General features: G+C 35.0%; 1 protein-coding gene across 3 annotated transcripts in view; it reads left to right on the top strand.

Annotated features, from left to right (window-relative positions):
- The window catches only part of KLHDC10 (kelch domain containing 10), a 65,413-nt gene extending 42,630 nt beyond the window's left edge, over positions 1–22,783 (top strand). For all 3 annotated transcript variants that reach the window (XM_074267939.1, XM_074267940.1, XM_074267941.1), the window contains 8 exons: positions 1,545–1,766; positions 2,916–3,070; positions 11,121–11,269; positions 12,184–12,268; positions 13,779–13,845; positions 14,817–14,864; positions 16,198–16,337; positions 16,947–22,783. In XM_074267939.1, the coding sequence (XP_074124040.1) occupies positions 1,545–1,766; positions 2,916–3,070; positions 11,121–11,269; positions 12,184–12,268; positions 13,779–13,845; positions 14,817–14,864; positions 16,198–16,337; positions 16,947–17,156 (1,076 nt within the window). In that variant the 3' untranslated portion in view covers positions 17,157–22,783. The remainder of the gene's footprint in view (positions 1–1,544; positions 1,767–2,915; positions 3,071–11,120; positions 11,270–12,183; positions 12,269–13,778; positions 13,846–14,816; positions 14,865–16,197; positions 16,338–16,946) is intronic.
- The last annotated feature ends 440 nt before the right edge of the window (positions 22,784–23,223 follow it).

Raw genomic sequence — 23,223 nt, 5'->3', positions numbered from 1 at the left:
CATTTGTTTGAGCAGTAATATTCCATTGCATCAATATAGCATAATTTGTTCAGCTGTACCCCAGTCAGTGAGCACCCATTTTGTTTCTACTTGCTGCCACAAAAAGTGTTGCTATGAATATTTTGGTATACAAGAGGCCTTTCTGTCTTTGACCTCCTTGGGCAGTATCATGCAGTTGTTACAATTTCTAGATAAAACAGTCTTTCTTAAGTTTTGCATTATGGAAATAGCCATTCTTAAAACTGAAACTCAATTCTTTTATAAAATGATTTCTGAGCCATTATTTATTTGGTGAATGTAAGAACTGATATCTGCCACAATTTTGAAATGGGTAGCTGAATGATAATTTTTTCAGTTTTACTAAAATAAGAAAAATAAACGATTTTTGTATAATGAAAAAATAAATGATTTTTGTATAATGAAAGCATAAATGATATCCTCTTGAGTGTGTCTAGCATATGCCCTGTTTATATGTATATGTTTTATACATTTGTAGTTATGTGTATATGCTTCATTAATATAATTGTATTTTTTCTAAAGAAAATTTATCTTGTGACCTTTCAGTATGATTATTAGATTTACCCCTCAATAGGTTCCAAATTGTGAACTGATCAGAAATAGGGCTTTTATATTTTTATTTTCCCAATTACATGTAAAACTTTTTACATTTGTTTTTAAATTTTTGAGTTTGAGTCTCTCTTCCCCCCCCCCACCTCCACATTGAGAAGTCCCATTACCATAAAACTCCTGCTGTAAAAGAAAACATAATCTCTCCCTTTCCCCCCAAAAAAGCCCCCAAGAGAAAAAGAAAGTTAAAAAAAATGTGCTTCAGTTTGTATTCAGAACACAAATCAGTTTGAGTATGGATAGCATTTTTGAAGAGTCCTTCAGAATAATCTTGGATCATTGTATTGCTGAGAATGGCAAAGTCATTCACAGTGGTTTATCCTACAACTTTGCTATTACCATGTATACAATACATTTCACTTTGCTTGAGGTCATGGAGAACTTATCAGATTTTTGTGATAGCATCTTGCTCATGATTTTTTGTTGAATAATAATATTCCTTTATAATCCCATAACATAATTTATTTAACCATTCCCCAATTGATGGGAATGGCTCTTTTATTATTATTATTTTAAAATAAATTTGACTTTGTTCTCTATACATTTGAGAAATGAGGTCTTCAGAGAAACTTGCTTCAAAATTGTTTTCATATTTACTATTGCTATTGCTCACAAAACAGTTCACAAAAATAGTTTTTTGAGAGATTTCATACATCCAAGGTTTTTGGGTTTTTGACCAAATATTTGTGTCTTGTTAAGTTGTGAGAGTTATGTGTATGTGATAGAAATGCTGAATTCATAAATCCAAATATTTATAGAAAATGTTTTGTATGAACTTCCTAGCAAGTAGGAGGTTTGTCCATATTAAAAATCCTGGTTCTTTTTTAAAGTTAAAATGAGATAGATGACTTAACATCTTTAGGGAATTAATTTTATATTGGTGGGCTAGCAGATTGCCATGTCTTCTATTTTCCTAGGTCACAGAGCTCCACCGGCACGGAGTGGACATCGATGTGTGGCAGATAATACCAATCTGTATGTATTTGGAGGTTATAACCCGGATTATGATGAGTCAGGCGGGCCAGAGAATGAAGATTATCCTCTCTTCAGGGAGCTTTGGAGGTACCACTTTGCTACAGGACTATGGCATCAAATGAGCACAGAAGGTTACATGCCCAGAGAGCTGGCATCTATGTCACGTGAGTTTAAGAGTTCAGTGGTAGTTTTCCATTCCTGAATTTGATTTAAGTAGAATTATCTGAGAGAACAGACTTATTATATCAGATAGTCCATGTATTAATGAATTTATTTAGATTACTTCATTGGTGCCAGAAACTTTTTGAATAAGAGACTTCCTCTTATTCAGTATTTACAATTAAATAAATATTTACAATATTTATTTAGGCCAACCCCTTCTCTGCAACTCATGGTCTTAGAGAGTTGCCTAAAGGACGAGGAGGTGAAAATGACTTATCCCCATCACTGTACAGTGTGTTTCAGAAATGATATTTGAGTTCATATTATCATGACTTCAAAGATCTGTGCTCAATCCACTATATAACAAACCATTTATGGCAGGGTTATAAAAAAGGAATCAATGATAACTTAAACTTAGTGCTTCATAGTTACAAAAATAAAGATTGTACAAGTATTATCTTCATTTTATAGAAGAGAAGATAGGTTTATAGCTAAGGTATTAGTTGGCAGAGTCAGATCTTGAAACTGGATTTTCTGACTTTAAAACCTGGTTCTTTCTATTTTATAAGCCTGTATCCTAAATGGCCAATTAATAAGTTGAACATTGAAAAACATTTGTTGTTTATCCAGTAAAATAAAAGTATAGGTGGGATATTGAATCATGAGGGAGAAAATAAACTGAAGGAGGAATGATTAGTGAAAGTAATTATTATTTTGGCACATTTAGTGACCCCAACCACCATTTTCCCACAGAGAAGGAGGAAGAAATAGTCACAACTTAAAATGCAAAATATTATGAGAAGCTAGAAAAACAGTCAAATCTTTTCTCCTGTAAAGTTCTCCTGTAAAGTTTTATTGTGTTTTTGCCCAGAGGTAGGTAAAGATTCCATTTCTGCCTTGGAAGCTATTTACATTTTCTTTAATTACAATCATATACTGGGTTTGTCTCATGTTTACTTTAGCTTTCATGTTATATCAACTCAATTAAGGAATTAGAGCAGATCTTTGTTCCAGGTAGTTACTGATTTGAACTACTTTGTAATATTTTTAAACCAGAGACTTTTCTTTTAATCTTTTAAGTAATATTCTGTGTGTATGTACATATAGTACACATAGTATATGAATAGAATTTTGTTTTTGTCCCTTTCTAGTTGTGTTGCATGGAAATAACTTGTTGGTGTTTGGAGGTACTGGCATTCCCTTTGGTGAGAGCAATGGCAACGATGTCCATGTCTGTAATGTGAAATACAAACGGTGGGCCTTGCTCAGTTGTAGAGGGAAGAAACCCAATCGGATTTATGGACAGGTACTAATATATGTCTATTAATTTGCTTACATTTTGGTGGCTGTAAGTATAGTATCAGAACAAATGCTCTATTACTAAAATTAAGTTAATAGACGATTAATGGAAAATTAATTCAGAATGTTGTATTTTATTACTTTGTTTCAGATAAAAATAACTTAAAACCTAGCCACATTTTTCTCTATTTTTGTTCCTTCCTTCTTTCCTTTTCTTCTTCCTTCTTTCCTTTCTTTATTCACTTTTCTTTAGTTCCTAATCATAGCCTAGTTCTGTGTAAGAAATGTTTAAAATTATTTGAAACTTTTGGTGGGCTTTAGCCCTCTACTGTCCTGGAAAAAGTGAAATTTAAAAAATTTTATTTTTAATTTATGAAATAAAACATTTTCATGAATTAAAAAAAGCTGAAACTGCAGATCCAAAAAAACCCAGCTATTCCTTTTAATATATATATATAATATATAATAAAGTTATATAAATTTTTAAATTTCTTTTTTTTTCCTTTCTCTCCATACCCTCAGAAGGCTACCATTAGACATAAATATGTGTGTATGTATGTGTGTGTATTTATACGTATATATAATGTAAAATCATTCTCTTTCAGTTCTTTCTCTGGATGCAGATAGCATCTTCATAGGTCCTTTGTAGTTCATTTAAGTATAATAGTCAAAATACTTATTTGTTCAAAATTGTTCTCATAACAATATATATATATAAAACAACATTATAATTAGATACTCATTTGAAAAGATGGTTTTTCTGAAGTACCCCCAGTGGGCACTAAACTGCCAAGGAAAAAAATTCTTTCAGAGCTTAATATAGGGATGCTTTGACTTTGAAGATCAGTGGTTATATACTCTTTTAAAATTGATAGATTCAAGTTTCAGCTCTTCAAACCCTTTAGGTGTCCTCATTCAGTGATAGATGCCAGTCTAGCTCACAGCCACACTTAAAAAGTTGCTTGACAATCATAAACTTGAAATAATCTATCTGTGACAGTAGATTTGAGAAGAGGCCTCTACATTATTGAATAACATAGGGCATTCTTTGAATAGTTACTATCTGGTAGCAGAAACTATTTTAAAGATCCCACTGGAAACATGGGAAGAAGTTAAGTGGCTGCCAAAGATTCTTGCTCATTTCTTATTTTCATAACTTCTTTATCTTTATGTAGTTTTTTTTAACTGTTTAGAGAAAGAATATTATTTAGTACAGATATGTTTCTAATATTAGACTTTTGTGGCTTCCCTTGATCTGTTTTCTCTATATGGATCCTGTTTTTAGATTGGAAAGTTTTATTCTCTAGGAATAATAGGTTTTAACCTTCATAGTCTTTAAGCTGCTAAGGATTTATATATCTAGGAGAAGAATCACTTAAAGACTGGTCTCAGGACATAGCTCTTAACCTAGTCCTGTTTAGTAACCTCCTAGGCTATGGTTCCTTTAAAATCCCAGCTAGTGGATCTAGTAGCTGTTTCAAAAGGAAATAGCATTGTACTCCTCCTTGTTGGGAAATAATTGGCGTTGACCATTAGTCCTGCTCTGTTGACCCCACAGGTTTTTTAACTTCAGCTTGTGCTCTGACCCAGCCCTGGCTCTTCCTGATTCTGGCTTGGCGCCATGATTTGGCCTCGGACTGGACATTGGTGAGCATTGCTCGCTAACCTGCCCTGCCTCTCCCTTACCTACTCTACTTCTTGGAGCTTTCTTAGTGTCTTCCTTGGTAATTTACTCAACTTTCCTTCTGGTGGTGGGCTGGGTCACATAATTACTTATCATTCCCTATACTTCCCATTGATGGTGAAATCATTGATTATAGAACTACCTCATCTGTAAGTTAGCTTTGAAAATGCTGTTTATAGTTTCTTAGAGCCAACATCTTAATTCAGCCCAGCCAGTTATCACTGCATAACCTTCCTCTGTCATTGAGAGGGGGAACAACCCCACAGGGGTGTCGATTTAGCAGAAGGTAGAGGAAATTGCAGTTCCTTTGGTGTGGATTCTTTACAGAAGCCCTATCCATTGCCAACTCTAACCTCTGCCTTGAATGCCCCCTTAACCTACCAGAGAAATCCAAGGCAATAATTGAACTTCTGAATAGGGTTTGTTCTTTGAAAAAAAAAATTTTTAAGGAACAAAAATCTGTCATTCTTTCTTTCCCTTTACTGGAGGGGGAAAAACAATTCATAAAACGCCTGTAACAAATTTTGCATAATCAGATTCCCACGTTGGTTTTAACTGATTAGGATTCTTGTCCAGCTCTCATTCTCACTAATATTCTGGGCCTTTTGATTTTTCTTCAGACTGTTTTAAAAATTACCTTATTAAGAGAGTGGCTTCAAACTTGTAGGATAAAAAAACCCAGCTCTTTATATGAAAAGTTTGTGCTGAAACATGTGAGCTTTTAGGAGTTCCCACAGGAGAGGAGCTTATGACTCCATATTGGAATATGTTGACTCATGCTATTTTCTTTCTCAGGATCTGGAATAGAATCAAGCTGATTTGGCTTCCATAGATCTGAGTGATCCTGTGAAGGATAAACTGGTCAGGGTTTGACACTGCCTGTATTAATAATAAACCAGTGATACCAGATCAAGGTTCAATGAATTCTAGGATGGGGACTAGCCACTGGGTTATCCTCCCCTTAACACAATTCAGTCTCAGTTGTATCATGGCTTGACCATGAGCCAATACAACTTCATCACCCCCATCAAAATGAGTGATGTCCCATCTGTGTCGATACTTGGCCTCTATTGTAGATGTACAACTGGCTTAGAATGGGGAAATGGATTGGCTTTCTGGCCGTTATTTCCCTAGTCCTTTAGGATCAATAAACCCATTGCCAACATTTCCATATACAAATTGAGCTCCCTTTGCCTGACTGATACATTAGCTATCCCCATATTGTTTTGAATTGGTGGGATTTAGGAAACTTAATCAAAATAGTCTTGAATAATTGAGAAAAGATCTTGTCTTCCCCTTGGAATTATGTCATTGATGGTTAACTACTAAGTTATGGGCACTAACACAGTGTTAGAAACACGTTTAGAAACAGCAGTTTCTGATGCTTCTGGTTCCAGTCACAAGCCATTTAAATTTGTGGTGAAAAAAATTTATAATTGGAAGAAAGCTTGGAGGCCACATTGCCCAACGTTTACCTGGATGGGTATTTTCTCTATAAGATGGCCAACAAGCAGTCATCCTGACTCTCCTTTTGAATCTCTCTAGTAATACGGGATTTTATAAGGAGGCCCTTTTCTGGTTTGGAGCAGCTCTAATTGTTAGACAGTTTTCCCTATGTTGAGTCAAAATGTACCTCTGATCTCCACTTCCTAGTGTTCTTTACTAGTGTTTGGGTCCAAACAGAACAAATCTGTTCCCTTTTGTCTTCAGATAGGTAAAGCTGTAGAGCCAGAGGACTCAGAAGTCAGTTGTTAGCTTAATCTCCCCTATTAGTTTAGAGGTAAAACTGAGGCAGCCCCATACCTTTCTCAAGGTCATGCATTGGGTCACCAGAATTATTTCACTCCTATTCTTTGTGATCCCATTTTGGGATTTTCTTCAGAGATACTGTAATAGTTTGCATTTCCTTCTCCAGCTCTTTTTATATATGAGAAAAGGAACTTGCCCTGAATCGCACAGCCAGGAAGTATTTGAGGCTGAATTTGAACTCAGGGTTTCTTGGCTCCAGGCCTAGATCTCTGTCTACTGTGCCACCTGATTGCCATCCATACTAGAGCCAGAAGTCAAATACAGGGGGTCACAGTGTCATTGCCAGTTAGAATTCTGCCTTGATGTGTCTCAAAAGAGATTGGATTTACATCCTTTTAAGGTATCTGCTGTACTTTGTAGCCTACTCATGCATGATAAGTAAACATTTTAAGTGCATGAGGTCACATGGTGCTTTTATAATATCATGAGTTGTATTTCTTCCTCCCTTCTTCGGTATTTTTTTTCAGTGTTCCTTTATAGATTGATATTCTTCACCTCATATCTGCTATTCCCTAGTTTAGGGAATCTATATGAGCTTGTTTTACTCTTCACCCCTGTACTGGGCTCGTTTTCAGTTTAAAGTTCTTTGGATGAGATTTGCAGATCTCTAGCAAATTATTTTTGACAGTTTTAGAATCCTTCTATTTCTGGCCAAGAATGAGCATAGAGTAAATATTGCATTTGGAGACAATCTTATGTACTTCAGCTTCTGGTTCCTCATTTGGAAAATAAAGTTTTACTTTCTAACTTGTAAGAGAATTTGAATGATGTTTGGTATCAGACACAGCCTTTCTGTCCTCATACTATCTTAGCCAGTGACTTCACAGATCTGCTGTGCCACATTCAGTTTCTCATCCAGTTCTTCATATTCTTTAGCAATGCTTTCTATATTCCTTTTGGCATTGTCATTTTTTTCTCTGTGGGAACTGGCTTTAGAGTTTGTCCAATTTCAAAGCTCTCTATTTTGAGTATATGGTCTAGAAAAACAGTGTAGCTTACTTTTTTTTTTTCCTGAGGCAATTATTAAGTGACTTGCCCAGAGTCACAAACTTGGAAGTGTTAAGTGTCTGAGGTCAGATTTGAACTCAGGTCCTTCTGACTTAGTTTACTGTATTTTTATAGCTTAATATGAGAGCACTTAATCCTCTATTTAGTCAGATGTTACCAGCCTTCATTCCTTGTTTTTTCTTTTCTTTGACGTGTAGTGGTTTCTCTCTCTCATAGTGGTGCCTGTAAATTCTCACCGTCATTTCTTGATCAAGGAAAAAATATTACTTTCTCAGAGAACCCATCTCTATAGTAAGAAGAACCTCCTACCTATTATTTTAACTTCTTCATCCTTCTTGTCTCCTGTCATAGACTAGGTAGTCTTGAAAAATTCTTTTCCCTCTGTTTTGCCTTTTCTGTATTTCTATTTGTTCAAAGAACATTTTTTTCTTCCCCTGATAAGGGAGAGAGAAGGCAGGCATTCCTCTTCATTTTATCTTTATAGTGCAAAGATTATCTTCATCTTATGCAGATTTATCTCACTAGGCATTGGCAAAAACAGTGTGCTTTGCAGCTTACTGACATTCTCCTTGTACTGTATACCTGCTAGAACTAGAAGCCTTAGTTCCCTGTTCTTTTGTGTTTTCATCATAGTCATTTCTGCCACAACAAAGATGCTTTTTGTTAGGTCTGTACTCTTGCCAAGGCTCCTGAGCAATACTTTGTCATTAATGGATTTTTCTTGCTTTTTTGCTTAGTTTTCTAGGTTAGTTTGACAATAAAATTTAGTCTTTCTTGTCAAAAAATAAATGCTCTTAGCAGTTTTATTTGTAAATTCAGTTTCTGGCCCCTTAACTCTTCCAATTTCTAATTACTTACCTATTTCTCTGTCACTCATTGATGAGATTTAAGATACCATCGACATCACATCACCTTGTTTCTTTGGGTTTTCATGAAAAGGCACAGTTTGAACTAATATGACTTCATTATGTGTGATACAGAAATGGTAAGGGGTCACTATTTAATGAAAAAAGTTGGAGAGATCTCTAGAAGCAAAGCAAAGTTTATTATACATTCTCTTGAGAAGGGCATCCCACCTACAAGCAGACAATGGAAGGGAAGAAGCACCTTCTGGGGCAGGGTTAACACTTTTAATCCCTAATGCAAATATCCCTCCCACCACTGACCCTTATCCTCATTGGCTGAGGATCTTACATTCTAAACTCCAGATCTGGTTTGGGGCAAGAAATTGAACTTGACCAATAAGTACATAGTTGCCCATATTTGACTGAAATAGGGAGGAAATGATGTCATGGGAGGATGGCAGGAAGGGGCCTCAAGTATGCCCTTGACTCAATGGTCAGAGTCCTTCAGGCCTACTCAAACTCTGGAGTAGATGAAGCCTTACTCGATTTTCACAACTGTCTTGAAAGATCTCACCTCATCTCATTCAATTCTATAATGGAAGTCCCCAAGAAATGATCTTTAGCCTTTTTTTTTTATTGTCAGCTAACAGTAGTAGTGATACCCAAGATCATGGCTGGCAGTCAAAAACATTTATCTTTTTGGAATACCTCTCCCACATGCTTCCCCCTCCCCACTTAGTTCATGTAAGTTTCTCCAGGCCTCTCAGAAATCATCCTACTGATCAATTCTTATAGAACAATAATATTCCATAACATTCATTATGCCACAACTTATTCAGCCATTCTCCAACAGATTGGCAACTACTCACTTTCCAGTTCCTTGCTACTAAAAAAGGGCTGCTATAAACATTTTTGTACATGTAGGTTCTTTTCTCTTTTTTATGATCTTTGGGATACAGAACCAGTAGAGACACTGCTGGATCAAAGGTTATGTACAGTTTGATAGGCTTTTGGGTGTAGTCGAATTAATTTTTTTAATTGAATAACATTTTCCTTGTTACTTTTTCCAAAATACCACACATCTCTTCCATTTTTGATAATAGAAAATCTGAGATAATGTAGGATCAAAGTCAAATAGAAATCAGGACCACTCAGGATCCCCCTGCAGAGACTTCATATTGATTTCAAAAACCAGATATTATTACCATTATATTTTTTAAATGTTTCCTAAGAATATTTTATAATCTAATTCCAGCCAGACTCTGTTATGTTTGATGCCTCTGACTTTGAGCACCAAGGATTGACTGAATTTACAAGCAAGATCCTGGTTTGCTAATTCAGTGCCTGTCACCAACCATATCTGTGGCCTGAATACTCTATATCATGTCCTTCTCAAGGAATTTTCATCACAACCAAAATGGCCAAGATCTTTCTATAGGATATCTTAATAGGTTTTCTAAGCTTAGTTATCTCAGACCAAATGTTCTAATTTGTGTCATACTTTGAGGGACTCTTTGCTTGGTACTTTCAAAGTTGAAAAAAACAAATATAAAGTAATGCTGCTGTATCACTTGCCATCAGGATTGTTAGATATTTCCCCCTCATCCCCACAGTCAGATTTTCCTGCAGTAATAGTAATTTGTCTAATTATATTATCTTTGTGATAATTCTGGATTTCCACTGGCTGCTAACTAAATAACCCTCCAACCAAATTCTGCCTAAAAGGACTAGGCAATTGTGCCTTTATATTGAGTATCACATTTAGTTATCAATTCCCTATCTTTAATCTGTGTGTTTTTGTCACTGCTAAGGAATGTTTAAGTGCAATGAGCCATCCATCTACCCTTTTATATCTGCTTTCCTTATTTAAAATGCACCTATCTTTACTCTGCTTTGTGTGACAGCCCTAATCTACACTACATTCACCAGTAGAGTTTGTCTCAAGGTAAGTCTTATGAAGTATTTTTTGGATTGTGGAGTCATATTTCCCAAAGGACAAAATGTTTCACTTTACATTCCATTGTTCTTGGCTTATTTTTAGAATATTAAAAATTTTTTTAAAAAAATATTCTAGCTAGTCTAGTGAATAGGACGTCAGAGCAACCTCCATTTAAGTAATTAACCTTAGCTATGGTCCTAATGCATCTTATTGTTTTACGTCTATACCACTATTTTGTTTTGACTTCAGTTATAATCTTTCCTTATTCTGGTTTGATCCTTAAATTTTAGTGAAAAGTTCTTATCTTCAGAGTTGTGAACATTAAAAAAATTTTTTTTATCAGTATATGTTATAATTGGTTTCCTTGGTATTCCTATGTATTTTATTTATACATTTAAAGACATTCTGAGAAGTCCATAGGCTTCACATAAAAAAAGACATATTAGGGTGTTTTTTGATTTAGTCTTAGACTAGCCATTGGTGTGCATTTGTCATTAACATACCCTGTTCTTTCTTTTACCAGACCTGTTCCTTTTAAGTTCTCCCTAGAGGTCAATTTAGTTTTTCTTCTGAATTTTATACCACTTTATACCCTTTGACTTAGGTGCATTACCTAATTATCTACCCCCATCAGTCATCACCAGATGACTGATTCTCTAGATAGTTTATTACTATAGCTTCTTAGCCAGTTTCTGTCTGTAGTACAAACACATAGTTAACTTGAGTCAGTGATACTAATAGATGAATTTTGTTCTTTTAAAAAATTTTTTAGGCAATGGCTATTATAAATGGCTTCCTCTATGTCTTTGGAGGAACAACTGGCTATGTTTACAGTACAGACCTACATCGGTTAGATCTGAATACCCGGGAATGGATACAGCTAAAACCAAACAACCTATCTTGTGATCTGCCAGAAGAGAGGTAAAGTTCTAAGATACACTTTGCATTTGCTGCTAAAACTTTTCTTGTTCCTTGTCAGGGCATGGCTTAAAGAAAACCCTTTAGCTGTATTTGGAATAGCAAATTGGTTGAGATTTCAACTTAGAAAGTAGTAGTCTTCTGATATGGGAATGATACTTTTCCCTTAATGGGAGAATCATTTCTGTTTCATCCCTCCTGAAAATTTAAAATTTTCAGTATACATGGGAATTCTTATGCTAAAAAAAACCAACAAATCTTGAAGAAAAAGTTAGTAGTAATAGTAACCAAATAAGTGGTATCCCTAATGCTCTCATTTTTTTCACTTATTCATTCTTCACATATTCACTAAACCCTTAGTTTGAGCAATACATACTGCTGAATATTAGGGGATACAAAAATTTAAATACCTATAATAGTAGTCATTACATTATTCTTTTAAGATATAAACCCTGTTTTTCCCCTCATCTTTTCTGATACAGTAATTGCTTGTTCTTAAAATTAAGCTCACATAAACTCAAATTTTTCAATTAAATAACAATTTTTTTTTTCTTTTTCCTAATTCCTCCTAAAGTGCCTTACTTAGTCAAAATGGCATAGAGGAGGAGCAAGAATCTTTTTCATTGTTATCTTATTTGACTCATAACTAGAGAATTGTTTTGTCATATAAAGAAAACAATTACAATATGATGTCCAGTTCCCTAGAAACCAACTTGATCTTATTTTTGAAATAGCTTATTAAGGTTCTTTCTCTTATGTTTCATTAGTGTCCGAAACAGGTTGTTTTTTTTTTAAATTGTCATGTTTTTTAAGATTTCTGACTTTCTAAATAATGTGACCTGAAAGATGATCTGTAACCTAAGTCAACTAGATTTCAACAAAAATACTTTTCTTCTAATTATTTTTGATATTTTCAGATATAGACATGAAATTGCACACGATGGGCAAAGGATATACATCTTGGGAGGTGGGACTTCCTGGACAGCTTATCCCTTAAATAAGGTAAAAAAAGCTTTTCAGATCAGAAGGGTTTGAAGAAGTATATTTCAGACCAAAAAATTTAGCTTTGATTACTGTGCTTTTTAGAGGGTTGGTCACTAATGTGTTAGAACATTCATTTTGTGCAGAATGCTCTTTAATAGTATTACATCAAATGGTCAGCTTCTGCTATGTTACATAGCAAGAACTGAATATGCTTTATGAAATATATTTCCTTAGAAAAGATGAAGAAAGTGACTTGAAGATTTAGTAATTGAAAGAAGCTTCCAGTAAGTTTTTAGCAGAGTTGGAGTTTGAATTAGGATTTCCATGTTCTTGCATATTTCTTAGGATCAGTGGCATAAAACCTTCTGAGTTCTCTAGAATGCAGGTTATTCTGAATGGCTATAGCTTCCACAGAAAATAATTTACATGACTCACTACTATGTATAACTGAGAATTCATTTTTCTAGAAACAATTTTGATAACAAAATTGTGATGTTTTCCAAGAGCTTAACTTCTGCCTTTGCATGCATAGAAATATGATGCAATCTGGATACCATAATACTTTATTTTTACCTTATTTATTTCCTTTATTTTGTCCCCCTTTGGTCTATATTTTAGATTGTTGTTAGGAAGTAAATGAAAATTAAACTTCTTGACTTGCACCCCAAAGGCACATGGGAAAGATGGTAAATGACAGAGTCAATTAAATGAGATAGAAACACATTTAACTCATTTGTCTTTTTGGTTCATCTTGGTCTATTTTAATAATTATTTAATATTAAATATATGACCAAAAAAAAAAAAAAAAAAGAAAATTAAACTTCTGCATTGGGGTTCATAAACTGATACCTTAGGGAATTAATATTTAAAACTACATTTCATTGATGAATGGAGATGATCAGTGTCCTGTTGCCTCATAGCTATAATACTTTTGCCATTGTTATAAGAGGGGAAAAATTAGTTTTCTAATGGAGAATTATATAGGAAGGAATTAAATTATGGTTATGGTATGGTTCGATCTTAATTTCATTGGAGAATAGAATCAGGAAAGTACAATTCAGTTAGATTATGATGTTAGGATTTAATTACTAGAGTTATGGAGTTTTTAGAGAATTAAGTCCAAATGAATTTTTGTAGAAAAATCCTTATCCTTTGTTGGGGTATTTAAAATTCTTTTTTCCTTGGTGATTTCTTAAGATTTATAGTTTAATCCTTAAGATTTAGATTTAAGATCTTAAGATTTAGAAGATTTTGCTTTCTAACCCAGAGAAAATTTCATTATTACACATCTTGCAGATGAATTATGTTTTAAACGATTCACTTTAATGACTGTCTTTGTCTTTTGTTAAGAGTGAGGATAGGTTAGAGAGATGCAAGGCCCAGAAAAGCTTTTCAGCAGAATGCAAAGGATTTATACAGACAGACATTAAAATATGACTTATTGGACATCCAAAGTCACAAGTGATTATCATTGTTTCTACTAAGGATGTCTTTATGGATGTGTATCTGTGTGTTTCCTTTTCTCAAGATCCACGCATACAATCTTGAAACGAACACATGGGAGGAAATTGCAACAAGACCCCATGAAAAAATAGGTAAATCATAAATGCTGATTCTCCATCCTTGAGTAAATTTGTTTTTTGAATGTTTTTAAGGGGGGAAAAGATTTAATTGGTTCTACTAAATTAAGGATGCTTAATATTTTAATATTTAATTTGGATTGATGTTAATAGTTATGGTCTAGAGCAAAGCTTTTTAAATTGTGAGTTGCCACCCCACATGGGGGTGTGAAACTGAATGTAGGGGTCCTAAAATTAGGAAGTTTTTATCAGTAAATGTTTGCTTTATATATCTTATTTTGTATACTTATGTACACAGGTTGCATAAAAATTTCTTGGACGAAAAGGATTGTGAATAGAAAAAGTTTTAAAAGCCCTGGTCTGAGTCAGATGGAGATTATTTCCATCATTCAGCCACTGAATAGAGAGATATGTTTTTGATAAGAATTGTTGAATTCTATAACAGAAGTGAAGGAGCAGAATTGAGAAAATTTGTATTTAAAACCTTCTGTTAGATAGAGAACCTGGGCTTAATCCCAACTTTGCTTCTCACCATCTTTGTATCTTGGGCCTTCATTTCTTCATCTTTGGGCATTGAATAATTGACCACCACATTCTGAAAACCTTACAGGTATGATTCTCTGTAGATAAAGACTTCTGAGGAAATCAGAACCTGTAGAGAACAGGAACACCTGCCCTGTGGCTTCCCTAGCTTTTTATCACATCAGAGTCATGCTGGTTATTAGGGATCTCCACTCTTGAGGTCTCTTATATTATATATAATATAAATATAATAATATATTATATTTGTGATATTTTATATATTGTTTCCTTATATAAATCTAGGATAACCGAGGCTATTCCACTTTGCCATTTTTCCTAATGTAATAAAGAAATTAATTTGTGTATCTTAATTTAATCGAGAAATTCATAATATGTTCTTTACTATATTAGCATTGTGCTTTATTTGAATAATAGAGCTCTCTTGCATGTATGTTTTTTGTCAGGTTTCCCTGCAGCCAGAAGATGTCACAGTTGTGTACAAATAAAAAATGGTAAGGATATTAAACTAAGCACTACTTCTAGCTCTGTGTTCAATGAGTGAGTGACTAATTGAAAATAGGAGAATCCAAGCAATAGTTTATAGGAGTGGAGAAATCTCTTTCTGGTACCAGATAGAACTGTTAGCTTTAAAAATGATACTTTGTCATTCAGGAAATAGAAAGTAGTATTTTTCCACGTTGTTTGTTAGTCAGCACAGCTGAAAAATATACCATCCATGGAGGAACTGTTTTTAGTATGGAAAACCCTTCATAAATTGCTTATGCTTTTTGGGTTAAGATTTGTAGAGTTCAGTCCAAAACACTGATGGTTGAATTTTTTTTTTTTTTCCCTGAGGCTGGGGTTAAGTGACTTGCCCAGGGTCACACAGCTAGGAAGTGGTAAGTGTCTGAGACTAGATTTGAACTCAGGTCCTCCTGAATTCAGGGCTGGTACTCTATCCACTGCACCACCTAGCTGCCCCTCACTGATGGTTTAAAAAGAAAAACAAAACAGGAAGATGGACAAACTTTTAACACTTTATTTCTATTCTAATTAGGACTGAAGTCAAACTGTTATGTTTAAGGTTTTTTTTTTAATTCAAACTAAAAAAGTAGATTAAAAACAATTTTAAAAATCTTTTTAAAGAGTAAGTTATTTCAATTTTTGTCATCATTATTGTTGAATTATAACTGAATGACTATTTTGACTTCACTAATGATGAACCTTTGATAGACTCTTCTTGGGATTCAGAAGATTTTTGTTCTTTATCTTATAGAAATGCTGCAAAAGTAATTAGACCTTCAGGTTCTAGCTCACATTCATGAAATTGTTGCAGAGAACTTAAAATGACTACATATCCTTGTAAATTTTTCTATTACAAATTTTTAACACCTTTTCACTTTGGCGTGTTGTTGTTCCTATTCTTGATCCTGGGAACAGGATAGTTTATTGTCTCAAAACACTTTATAATCTGAGTTAGGACATATTGATAGAGTGTCCCAGGGGACTACAAGAAAGCCAGGGACTGCTTCTTTTGGGACTTTTGGATTAAGGAGGAAGCAGTGGAAGCAGTTAAGCTTACCCTTGTGTGAATGCTTCTACTCACCTTTGGTGTAGATTGGATAATCTCTTTAATTTAGGATATTGTGGACATTTAAAAAAAATTTATTAATACCTGGTCTTCCCCATATTGCTTTCCTACCAGTCATTTCATCAGCCTTATCTCACAAAATTATGCCATGTTCAGATGGCATGAGAATAAAACCTACCATAGCAAGTCTTGTAATCTGCTATAAATATTGAGCTAGCTTGGTTCATTTAATTTGCTCTTTCTTTCCTTTGTAGATGTATTTGTTTGTGGTGGTTATAATGGAGAAGTGATTTTGGGAGATGTCTGGAAATTGAATCTGCAAACTTTCCAGTGGGTAAAGCTTCCAGCTGTTATGCCTGAGCCAGTTTATTTCCACTGTGCAGCTGTTACACCGGTAAGTTTTTATTTTATTACTTGTGTGAGATTGGATGGTAAAGTAATTTGTTTATAGATATGTGGTGAAGAAGTTCTAATATAAGCAGATTAAAATCCTTTATAAGATTGCTTTGAAGCTTGCCTCCAAGGTTCGCTAAATTCCTGAATCTAGGAGACAAACAAAACACTTAATTCCAAGATCCATCCATACAAAACTCACTCTGTCAAATCAGTGATCCACTGGTGGGTTCAAATCCTGCCTCTAATATTTGCTAGTTCTTTGACTCTGGACAAGTCATAATCTCTCTGAGCTCCAGTGTCCTTATGTGTAAAATGAGGGGATTGGACTTACGTGACTTTTAAAGTCTTGTATGATCCTCCTGAATATCAACCTTGTAAGAGATATGTCTTAAATATTCACAGTTTTATTAATGCACATCAGCCATACCTCTTTTTTTTTTTTTTTTTTTTTTTTGGATACCCTGTTGTTCATGAGATTTGATAGCCAATCTCATTTTGATTTCACCTTTTATAAAAATCTTTTCCAACAAGGGTCTTCACTAGTTAGATCTTTGGTTTGTCTTTTTTCTTCATCTAATTTGTACTTTTCTATTTGTCCTGTTTACAGGCTGGTTGCATGTACATTCATGGAGGAGTGGTGAACATCCATGAAAATAAACGGACTGGGTCATTATTTAAGATGTGGCTGGTGGTACCTAGCCTTCTGGAACTGTCATGGGAGAAACTGCTTGGGGCCTTCCCTCACTTAGTAAATCTCTCCCGGACACAACTTCTGCACCTTGGACTCACACAGGGACTCATTGAGCGGTTGAAATGAGGGTTTCTGGACTATTCATTCACCATGGAAATACTAATTTAAAAGAGACTTCTTTCTCTATTTATGGGCAGCGTAGAGTGTGCTACCAAGAGGATTGAGTACCCTGATCAAGGCCTTACTCAGAAAATACATCAGATGCCTTTCTGTAAATTTGTTTTTAAGTTTATGGAAATGTGTGAATTTCCCCTAAAGATGCTTCTCCCTCCTCTTTTTCCTTAAGTTCCCTCTTGCTGGGAAATGGTGGGGGAGAGGAGAGATGGAGTTAGATTTCAGAAAATCTCTTTAAAATATCATGAATCAAGATAAAAATATAAGCTTCTTTTTCAGGAAAATTCTGAACATATAGTCAGCTGCTATGTGTAATACAGGAGGCTAGAGCTCTCCTACTTTAAAACACCATCATCAAGTCCCAGTAGTTCAGGAAACATGGAAAGGGTGCCTGTTGAAACCTGGTTTTCCCTAATGCCTCATTTTAATATATTATTTCTAAAGAGGTATTTGATTGAGTAGATCTTCCTAACTACAGCAATTTTTTGACATGTTAGTCTATATATAGACGTCCAAATACATATTTTGACTTTGGATGGAAGGGTAACACAAATAGATTGTTCACCTGTTTACCCCTTTGGGGAATGGAAAATATTGGCTTATCTAAAAACTTGTATGTACATTGTGGATGGATATGCTCTATATTGTTCTTGAAGACCAGGGTATCAAGAACATTCCAGATAAAAGGCACTATGGGCCAGACAAAGCTAGAATGACTTAAAAACACTAGATTGTCTTCTCAGTGTTTTTTCTTCTAAATGTCTCCTCTCTCTCACCTCATGGTGAAATGTGGATCTAAGCAAACTGCTTAAAAGTTATAATGTACTACTAAGTAGATCATGAGGTTCTAGGGTCCTGTAGTTTAAAATGTATAAGGATAACCTGCAGCTGTTTCCTTTTTGGAGACTTCAGGCTTGGTCTTTGATCTGAAATGTGAGCTTTGGCTTTCTTTCATTTAAAACTTCTTCCAGGCCTCAGAATTGGTGCCATTTGCTATTAGTAATCTGCTGCTTTTTAGGCTCTGGACTACAAGCCTCTTTTTTTCTCAGGCAATAGGATTTTCCCTCTAGAAAGCCAACTGGCATTTGGTTGTTCCCTTGAATAGTTCTGCTTTTCTTTCTGTTCATACATGTGTTGTGCTCTGAGTCATATGATCCTAGTTAAGAGCTGGGAAATGCCAAAATCAGTATGTTAATCCATTCTGGGAAACCATGTCATTTAAAAACCACCATGGGGGAAGAATGCAATTGAATGTCATTTTCATTTTTATCTGGAATTTTTAGTTTTCTTTAAATTTGGGAAAATGACTTGAATTTCTAATTTGCTTCTTTGTCTAGTCTTTTAGATAATAATTGGATAGATCATAGTCAAGTGGACATATAGATACAGAGTTAATAAAGGTGCTTAAGAAACACAGGAAATGCAGACCGGGTTGTGGCACCTAGGTCTAATGTAGATTTGGGACATGTTTTCCATTTAAGTGCCTTTTTTCCCCCCCAATTCTTAAAAATAATTTTATCTTCACTTTAAAAACTGCTTGAAGGATGTATGTATTTTAAAATAGTCTCAGAGTTAAATTAAAAGCATCTAATATCTAGGAAAAAGAGTAGAGAACTTTGTGAAGTGTAGAACTGTAAACTGTTTTAACCCATCTTTCAAGCCTTTTTGTAACATCTCATTTGGCTGTTGTGAAGACTTAATTTTTTTTTTTTTTTTTTTTTTTTGTTCTGTGGTATTGGAATAATTGTTTGGGCTTTAATTTTAGAAATATTTACCTTTTAATGTAGGGTATCTAAAGGAAAGAGGCAACTATATGGTAGATCTTACCCTTTTCTATGCTTTTCTCATAATAGTTGCCTTTTATAGTTTGTTATTGTAGTTGCTTCATTTAAAAGAATTATTTCCCTGTCTTGGCTAGTCAGATAAATCCATTTTTAGTTCAGAGGAAGCAGCTCTGTGGCAACTTGCCAGCCCGAGCAGGTGGGATGAGTGAGAATGAGTGAGATGATATTTCTATTAAGGCCAAAGAATGATCCTTCAGCTTCCAACCTTTTGATTCTGTAGATGTAACCGACAACTACTCTAGAAAACTGGATAGAGAGGTCTGGTTCAGTCTTGATTTGTTCTCATTTATAAGCCTTCTGTTGGCAGACCCTTGGATAGTACCAGAAAACAGAAGAACAGCAGCACTTCCTCCATCTTTTTTGCTTCAAAATAGGCTCATTGACTGCACTGCACCAGTCTATACCTGGCTTCCTTGTAAAAAGGATCCCTTCCATCCCTTGGTCAGTTCTAATAAAAAATAGGTGGAAGAATGTGTGTAACTAGATCTCTGGAAATGCTGCCTAATTCACACAATTCTTGCTAATGATAGCCCATGCTTATATAATGCTTTAAGAGACACGAAGTGCTTTCTTCACCACAACCCTGTGAAAGTACTTGATGTATTATTGTCTCTGTTTCATAGACTAAATGGGCTGATTTGAAGTGGCTGGCTAAGTAGTCTCAAGCATGGGAGCCACAAATTAAGCACATCTTTTCTGACTGCATATCAGAAGATTTCACCATTTGTGTTTTGTTGAGCTGTTTTTCAGTTGTGTCCAACTCGTGACCCGATTTGGGGTTTTCTTGGTGAAGATACTGGAATTGTTTGCCATTTCCTTCTCCAACTCATTTCACAGATGAGGAAACCGAGGCAAGCCCGGGTTAAGTGACTTGTCCAGGGTCACACAGCTAGTAAGTGTCTGAGGCCACATTTGAACTCAGGTCTTCCTGATTCCAGGCCTGGTGCTCTTATCCACTGAGCCTATGTGTATAGTATAGTGTTTAAGTGATCTTATTGGAATTAATTTAACAGTTTGCAAAGAATTTCATTATATAATTAACCAGCAAAATCACCTTGACTCTAGTGCCTATTGCATGGAAGCATATGTCTGCTTCTTCTCTGCCTCTTTCAGATACCCTTCACAATGTCTTATTTGCCATCTACAAATTTAAGTGCAATAATAAACATACTTACATATGACATGATATAAAGATATGCACACATACATAGACATGTGTGTGTGGGTACAAATGCTTTTTAGTACTTCAAAAGATCTTAAATGTCATTGTTATTTAGTACCATCTCCTTTTGCTCCAGATTGAAAATCTCTTAGTCGACACTCTTCATGAATTGCTGAGGCCACGAAAATTCCCCCAGTGGCCACTCTTTTCTGGTGATGAGCTTCTACAAACTTAGGCAGGTTGGTCTTTGAGTGATAGGAGTCTGTGAACCACAAAAAGCCTTTTCACCCTGGTGTAGCCCTAAATTTCCATCCTCCTACACGACACTGGAGAAGGACTTGGACATGGGTTATCAAGATGTAGAATGTAAGTGTGACAAATATATGTGGCTTAAGGAAATCAGTCCATTATTTTATAATCACACATCATATACATTCACTCAGAATTTTAGCTGAACAGCTTGGGTTAGGCCAATTTTTTTGCAAAGCTGAAATTTTCAAGTCTGATCTTAGAATCTGGGTTGGGGGTTTGGCTTCAGGCCTTAATTTTTGGTGGCATATGATAGTAGGAATGTCTTGTTTGAAACACTTAATGTTGTGTTGTCTATCTGCACATCTCCTATCTTTGCCTCAACAGTGAAATATCAACCTTTATTTGTAGAATGCTTTAAAATTAAGGCACCTAACTTATTTCTCATTTAGAATCAGTCTTCTCTTCTTAGGAACAAAGAATTCACCTATTTATGCAGGAATCTGAATTTACTTTGTAGTTTATCTGTGAATAGGAAGATGACTGTTTTAATGTTAATCTGTGAATGGGAAGATGCTATTTTAATGAAGTATTTTCTAAAACCTTTAAAAATTATAAGCCTATACAAGACTGGAAATTAAATATTTAATCATTCTTCATAGGCTAAAGGGAAACCTTTTTCTTTGGGGGATCAGTTTTTCCAGTGACATAAAATTGAAAATATGTATTAATTTGCATTGATAATACAGCTAAAAAAAAGAGAGAAAAATTTTATCATTGGTTACCATATACGTGAGATGGAGTTTTCTCAATCAAAGTATCTATTTGGAATGCAAAGCTAATAGTAATGGCAGTGGGAACAGCCTGAAACACTAAATCCTTTTCTAATCAATATTTTTGCATTGTCTGAAACATATTTTCAATTTTGTCAATGGCCCTTATCCCCATTTTTTCAGGGAAAGGGCTAATAAGTGTTTAATTGTAGGGGAAGAATGAGCAGAAGTGTCTGGGTTCCATTGGATAAACAGTTAAGAATAACCAGACTGATTATAATTGGTAAGTCAGCCTCTTTTCCTTTTGACCTCATGCTGTAGCCCTTGGTTTTCTTTCAAACGATGTTATTCACCTCATTGTCTTCATTTTAGTTTTCTTCTCACTTCTGTAACTTCTGGAGTTCTTTATGATCCTTATGTTGCACAGATAGGAAGAAATTTAAAGAGTGATTTTCAGACACACACCTGCTCTATAGTAGATGTTCTTTCCTCCCCTATAACCACCAAAGAATTCCTATCACCTAAGGAAAAGGAGATTGGTATATGATACAAGGGAGAACATTATTTAACAGGTAAGGTATTTCTTTTGACTTTTTGCAAGTATTCATGTCATCACTAAAGTTGGAGTCCCCATTTACTCTTTTGAACATTTATTTGGCTGCAGCAGTTTTGGAAACAGGTAAGGGGAAATTGGTACTCATTAACTCAGTTCTTTAAACAAAATGGGTTTGTTTTACCATGTTTACAGAAGCTAAAGAAGTCTATAGCTCATAGGATCCTGAACTAGGATGCAAAAGGCCCTCTTTTCAACAGTTATGCTATTGAATTTTTTTTGCTTTAAAGGGGATGAGGGAAGGAGATAAAGGTTTGAATTCCAACTTTGTTGCTTCCTCAAATATCAGGAAGATTGTGGGCCTCTTAGCTGGACAAGTTAGAAATTGGAGTCAGTGTTGAATCATGCTTAATTCCCTCAGTAATCTGAAATTGGAATAAAACCAACTTGTTTTTTGAGATTTATAATTCCAAAAAGTACTCATGGCTCTTTTTTTAAAACATGAACTTAGACCATGTCAGGGCAGGATGTAAACCCAGAGGTTTTCATATTTCATAGCAATATCTGTCCTTATGAGAAGTCACCACTTGGGACCATTTGAAATGATTGGTATCTTGTCTAGCTGTCTCCTTAATATACAAAGGAAGACACAAAAAAGCATTTTAACTTCAAAAAATTGGGAGAGTTGGTAAATAACTGTGATATATACCAGGAGACACTAAGAAACTTTAATGCAATTCTAAAGAATGGACTTTGGGCCATACACTGTTGCCTTGCCCTGTGGCTATGTAGTACAGCCCTGTTAGATTGCTCCAGGTATCTCTTTAAAGTCTGGTGTACATGAAACAGAACAGTTTTTCCATCCTGCCTGGTTTTCTATGTGCAGTAGAGAGCATAGGAGAATTTGCCTAGTATATCCACTTTGTATTCATGTACCTTGTCAGTGTTTTGCTGTTTGTTTTCCAAAGAGATCTGCTCAATAAACCTGTTCAAAATCAGTTGCTTAATGGCCAGCCTGGTCTCCTTAGAGTAGCTATGTGAATTGTGGGTTGAAGGGCCAAATAAGGTAGTATTTCACACCTTATACACAACCCTTCCCTTCCAAAACTTGGCTAAGTTTAGAGCATTTAGAGCATTTTTGTTGGTACCAGTGATATAAAAACTAAAATGGCAGGTGTTGTTTAAAGAATATTGAACTAGAAAAATAAGGTAGACCTGGGAGAAGAGGCAGTGGTCAAGGAGAAGGGGGAACTTGGCAAAGAAGGATGGCTAAGGTTAGCTTTGAAACTAAGGACAGGCAGGTGAACACTGAGGCCTCAATTCCCTCATCTCTCAAATGGGAATTTGATAGTTTCCATGCTCATAGTAATATAACACAAAAGTATATAAAGTGCCTAGATTCAGTGCCTAGATTCTATGAGGCCTGACTCTGCCACTA

The sequence above is a fragment of the Sminthopsis crassicaudata genome, chromosome 5 (assembly GCF_048593235.1).
Source record: "Sminthopsis crassicaudata isolate SCR6 chromosome 5, ASM4859323v1, whole genome shotgun sequence".
Lineage (NCBI taxonomy): Eukaryota > Metazoa > Chordata > Mammalia > Dasyuromorphia > Dasyuridae > Sminthopsis > Sminthopsis crassicaudata.
The sequence above is the reverse complement of the archived record's forward strand: the minus strand, read 5'-3'. Positions and strand labels throughout refer to the sequence as shown.